Source organism: Cyprinodon tularosa, unplaced genomic scaffold (assembly GCF_016077235.1).
Source record: "Cyprinodon tularosa strain WSP-4 unplaced genomic scaffold, ASM1607723v1 ctg242, whole genome shotgun sequence".
Taxonomy (NCBI): Eukaryota; Metazoa; Chordata; class Actinopteri; order Cyprinodontiformes; family Cyprinodontidae; genus Cyprinodon; species Cyprinodon tularosa.
Window position 1 is genome coordinate 833,118 of NW_024038901.1, and position 6,000 is coordinate 839,117.

Genomic DNA, 6,000 nt, shown 5'->3' on the forward strand with positions numbered 1-6,000 from the left:
AGAAAGGTCCATAAAAGTCCACAAAAAACGTGTCAATATTCCTCCATACTGCTCGTCCAATGTATTCCAAGTGTCCTGAGTGGGTAGCGTCCATAATTTACTCGAAACAAAGTCATTTAGAATGTTTTTAGAGCATAAACAGTAGTGTATAGGATTTCCTAAAAGCGCGCGCCTGCGAGTTCACGAGCCTACGGAAACCGCGGCAGACCAAACCAGATGAAAGTGCGCATTCAGCGGGGGTGAGTAGAAAATGAAGGCTAATCATGTTTTGGGTGTACTATTCCTTTAAAGCTACTTTGCTCCAGTTTACTGATTGTGAAAATGTCTGTTCTCTATTGCGCATAAACGCCTACTAGGGCCATTATAGGAACCATAAAAAGGACAAAAAATAAAACAATCCTACACATTATTTTGAAATTAGATTACAAGTAGAACGCACCGTGAAAGCATCTCAGTGGCGAGTATGAGTTAGAATTGCAGACTTTTAGGGTAGCTTGTCTTTTTAGACACAATGTGCATATTTGGCTAATTTAATGACTTTCCAAGTAAGGGAAACTAAAGGCAAATGCACATGACACCTTTCAATTCATTTAAGAGTTAAAAAAGCGACAAAATTTGGACTTCAGGGGAATAAATACTTTTCCAAGATTCAAAAAAAGCTCCAAACCTTAGGGGTATTATTTTTGGCTAAAACTTGAACAAACAGTTCAAGTTTTCTCCAAACAGTTTGAGTATTTTAATCATTTACACCGAAAAACAAGCACAGAGACGGTAGTGGCTGAATTCAAAAGAAGTAAATGAGACTGATGAGCAGATCCAGCAAGAATGAGAGAAATGCAGTTAAGTGGAAGAGACAGAAAGATGGGGAGATAAAATCTAATACCTCATAATGTTTGCTATGTGCTGAGCACATGTTTGTGTACTTGCTTTCCACGGGGCACGAGACATTAATATCTATTTGCAAGTCTAGACTGGTTGACCGCCACTGAGCGTGTGAATGTGTGTCTTTGCAAGCGTTAACTGAGCTCTACCCCACTTAAAACTGTCACATGTCACTTATATTCTGTTGCTATGTGATCTTTGGCTTCACTGGGGTCTTGGCTCGTCAGGGTGGCTGCTGCCCGCCTCCCCAGTCCAGAGCAGACCTCTTCCAGCAGCTTTTCATGAATATTTCAGCCTACCAGTCAGCAGGCCGAAAACACAAGCACCATTAATATTTTCTGATTGTTGTTTTTATATAAAAATCCAATGAAAAGTACATCATAAGTGAAAAACAAACAGCAAACGCAGCATTCATGGTGCCAGCAGTAGGTTGATTATTTGCTTTATTGCAGGTGATTTTTCAGAGAGCGTTGGGGGTTCAAGTTAGTGTGCCGTCTTTGTGGTGGAGTCATGTAGGTCAATCCTGTGTGTTTCTCTGATTGCCTTTCATAAACTCGTCTTTATTTAGATTTCAGTCGGATAGGAGTATTTGAAAATCAAAGTAAATGAACAAACTCTCTTTGAACTGTGTTCATGCAACTACCATCTCGTAAACTGTTCACTGAATCAGATCCCACTGATTAGCAAAACAGACGAATTTCACTAAAACACAAAGAGCTTGTTTTAGCACATATCAGTGTGGAGCAGTTTAAACATTGATACAGAATCGTTTAAGAATTATTTTATTCAAATCTTCATCAGAGGTTTTAAAGGTATAGTGGAGGGATGTTCTTTTTTCCAGGTGGATCATCAAAATAATTGGTCCTCCTAATTGTCAATCATTCTGGTGATATGTTTACGTAAGGCCGTCCTATGTGCCCGTCCTCATTTTCACTTACCAGTGGTGATTCTGACATAGTGGACAAAGTCTTCTTTTTGAAAGTAAGCTTGTATGAGTTATAACAGCAAGGGCTCCTGCATGCTCTTGCACGTCTTTAATAGGCGAGGGTGGGTTTTTCAAAAGTTTTCGAAGATCCTCCACTATAATTTGACATGATTAGAAACATTTATAGATGGATGGATATTTAAAGGTAACAGAACAATTAAATAGATCTGGAACAGTGTTGGGAAAACACAGAGGTATTAGGAATTGTGGCAGAGATTGGCAGATGAACATCAGGTTAGTCTGATGGATATTTAATGTGGGTAAAGTGGGAAATAGGTCAGAGCTGTGGGGACTGATAAATACCAAAGGGTAAGTAAGAAAAGTTTGACAAATTACAACATTGGCTAGGATTAAGAGAGCAAAAGTGATTTAAAGCAAGGCAGGTACAGATTACCAGAATAAAAGGGAACTAGGACCTTTAAAAAGCAGGAACATTTAAGACTAGTGGCCTTTTATTGTGGGCAGTCTTGGCACACCTGTGCATTAATCATCGTGTCTAATGAGCATCTTGATATGGCACATCTGTGAGGTGGGATGGAATATCTCAGCAAAGGAATAGTGATCACTATTACAGATTTAGACTGGTTTGTAAACTGTATTTGAGGGAAATTGTGATATTGTGTAAGTGGAAAAAGTTTTAAAACTTTGAGTTTATGTCATACAAAATGGGAGCAAAATCAAAACTGTTGCATTTATATGTTTGTTGAGTGTAAAACAATTAAAAGAATAAATAATACCCCTTAATGATCACAAAATCACTTATTCTCTTTTGTAGACGAGGGCCGATGGATCCCGCTGAATACCCAATGCAGCCATGGTCGGGTCATTACCCAGGACCTCCCCCAGCACAGCAGGGGTACCACGCTAACCAGTCGCCAACTTATGCCAACATCAACTCCCAGTCTGGTCCATCATTCTCCAGCTTCCAGCCTGGGCCGCCTTACCAACAGCAGAGAGACCCTCGAGGGATTGAACCTGGTTTCTACCCTCACCCTAGGTTTGTCTGTTTAAAGATGTTGCCTCACGTTCTGCACTTGGTGGCTTCATACAGATAGCATTGTCACTTTCAGCAGTTGTTTATATAACACCTTCCTTTCTTATTGTTACCACTAGATAAGCCATGGAAAGAGTGAAACATAAACTTCTCATTGTGAAAACACAACTTCACACAGAAACTGTTTTGAAAAATCCAACCTTTACTTAGTGGTTTATCTAGTGGAGAAAAATATGTGTCCAATTTAAAAAAAGCATCACTGCAGCTTTTCTTGTCAGCCCTTTATCAAGAGGAATCCAAATGGATTTTAAAAAGAAAACCTTTGGTTAAATGGACAGGACTGAAGTGTTCTGGTGGAAAAAATCAAAAGACTGGAGGTGACATATTGAGGCTATTTCACCATTCTTCTTTGAACAATCTCTATGGATTATCTAGAGTCCTCCGTTCCCTTTTATGCTCTTCAGCTCCCTCCACAGGTTGCCTTTTATGTTTCCTAGAGAGATCAATTTAAGTCTCTAACTCTGTATATTTGAAATGTATTGTCAGTACAGTAAAAGCTCTTTAATAAAGTGCTTCCCTAAGTATGGTTTCACAGATTTGTACTATTATTCTAATCTGGCATAAGCCAGACTGATTCGAGTAGTTCAGTTTGAATTTTACACAGTATCCATCTGGGAAGGCTTCTGTGGAGGCTTCTGGATCCCCGCTCTTTTTCCTAATGTTTTGTCTCTCTGTTGTCGCACAAACTTGCCCCCACTTCTTCACCGCTTTGGCCGTATCTAGACCCACAGCTAGTTAAAGACCACGCTTCAATATTGGGCATAAATTGGAAATATCTGCGTCAAGCTCACTGCGACACACTGCTGCAGGGAGTATAGCCAGCCCTTTAGTCTACTTTCAATCTCTTTTTACAAAGTTTGACCCATTTTTGTTCTCAGCTCCCAGCAGAGAGGACCCCTGCGGCAGGACGTGCCTCCATCTCCTACCCCTCCACTGCGGGCGCCACGGTACGACTCTATGGCGCGTGGAACTGTGGGTGGAGGTTACAGGTAGGAGACCATTCGCAGATGATGACAGCTTCAGGTAAATCCGGCAAAGAAAGACCTTTCCAACTTACTACTGTCCTAAGAACAGTAACCCTGACTGAGAGTCTATTTGGTTGGTTCCAGGCACCAAATGGATCAAAGCACCGACCAGTATGGCTATACTGGGAATATAGGAGGACAGCAGCATCAAACCAGCTCCAGATGGAGGATTCCTGTCACCCCAACGTCCTCCATCTGAAACATGCAGACTTCACCAAACATGTTGCAGCTTTTTCTACTATTAATGCTAAATGAATCAAACAAGCAGCGTCATTCTGTCTGTGTGAAAGACAAAGATACCTGTTTGACTTTTAACAGTTTTCTGAATCACTCTAAGAATATTTTTTTCTTTTTTTGTTTGTTTGCTTTTTGTCTTTTGTGAAATCACGTTTTAATCTTTTTTCCACCAATTTGATTCAGTTGTTTAAGGCTGTGAGTTAGTCAAAGGCACAAAGATAAAAAAAAAGACTTGCACACTTTTTGGTCCAGATGGTTTCAGGGCTTCTTAAAGTGACTCTAAAGGTTGGCGATGAAAACAAAAACAGGACAACAAATGTTATCTACATTACAGGACCACTAACAGAGAGAGATCCTCCTCTGTGTTACAAGATTTGAGCATAAAACCACTTACGTTCTTTCCAATGTGACTGGAAGAATTTTATTAACTGTGAGTAGGATGCAAAATTATAGAATATAGAAGAAAATGGTTCAGAAATATGTCATTTCTTTAAAAAATCACTAAAGCTAATACAGTTTGTTCCATAAATACGGCTTACAATTATTTTAGATCTTAATACCAGCAGGCGATACAGTCGTGGCAAAAACTAAGTAAATCCATCATTTGTAGAATCTCCTTCAGGCACGCAGCATCTCTCAGTAGTTATATTCTGTCTGACCTTATCTGCCTCTGTGAGACGTTCTGGCCCAGTTTTCTCTACAACATGCCCTCGGTACATTGAGTTTTACTGGTATTTATTCAAGCTCATCTTTGAAGGTCCCAACAGAGCATTTTAATTCAGTTGCGGTCTGGAAGCCCATATCATCACACCTCCAATGCCGTGTTGGTCAGTCATTTGTCCATTTACAGATGATAAGATTAGACTTTGGAGCTTTTATGACAATTTCTATGAGCATTTAAGGAAGTAATTAAAGGAGGACTAGCAGCTTCCCCTAATGTTTACCAGTAGTAAATATTTCCTCTAACTGTAGAAATATGGACTTTATTTTTAAACGAATAGCATTTCCTAGATTGATTCAGAAAAAGCAAGAAACGTTCTGCAGGTAAATATGATTATCACCACTGTGCTGTTTCCCTCTAAGTCCTTTGAAGGTTTACTTATTGTTTCTCATGAATGTATTCAAGATTTCTATTGAGGCTGGAGTATTTTTTAAACTCTTGTGTGTTTGGGTGCTCTTAGATGAGTGATTTGCTTTGTTGACCAGTGAGTTATTTCCTTAAACTCAGCTTTTTCTTACCGTACTCTCTTAGATATTTTTTTCTGAGTCCTGAAGTTACATCACAGTAAAGTAATGATAGGCCTTTAATAACATTGCACTTTCATCTTTAGCAATAATATTTCTGTCAGTCAAGATGAGTTTAATTACATTCCTAGCACAGAATTAGATAAGATCCAAATGGGAAACGTGATGGCTCCGGCTCCGCATTAGCTTTTGTAATATTTTTATATCAGATAAAATAGTAATAATTGGCTAAATCTAAAGTTTGACATTTGAATCAAACTCAGATTACATTAGATATTCTGGACTTAAACTTTATTTAAAATGACTCCTACTGGAGTCTATGATGAACTCTGGTTTTAACTGTCAGTATCTCTGGTCCTGTATTTACAGTCTGGCGCTAAAACTGCTTTTCATTTCATTTTATACCAGCCTGTGGTCGTCTGTGTTCTGCAGGAGCCGCTGCATTAAGATCCAGCATCCATGTCTGTAGGAGTGAATGTTTTACAGAGCAGATTTTTACTGCAGACATGTTTCTGATCTGATTGTGTCGCCATCAGTGTACTTCTTATAGCATAGATAGAGTCAGTCTCTTA

At 39.2% G+C, this 6,000-nt stretch overlaps 1 protein-coding gene across 8 annotated transcripts in view; it reads left to right on the top strand.

The window, feature by feature from the left end:
* Positions 1-4,311, top strand: part of LOC119785179 (partitioning defective 3 homolog B-like) — a 293,089-nt gene extending 288,778 nt beyond the window's left edge. For 5 of the 8 annotated variants that reach the window (XM_038287640.1, XM_038287641.1, XM_038287642.1 and 2 more), the window contains exons 24-26: positions 2,643-2,864; positions 3,800-3,910; positions 4,031-4,311. In XM_038287640.1, the coding sequence (XP_038143568.1) occupies positions 2,643-2,864; positions 3,800-3,910; positions 4,031-4,145 (448 nt within the window). In that variant the 3' untranslated portion in view covers positions 4,146-4,311. Of the gene's footprint in view, positions 1-2,642; positions 2,865-3,799; positions 3,945-4,030 lie in introns of all 8 variants that reach the window. The other 3 variants (XM_038287645.1, XM_038287646.1, XM_038287647.1) reach the window with 2 other exon arrangements.
* The last annotated feature ends 1,689 nt before the right edge of the window (positions 4,312-6,000 follow it).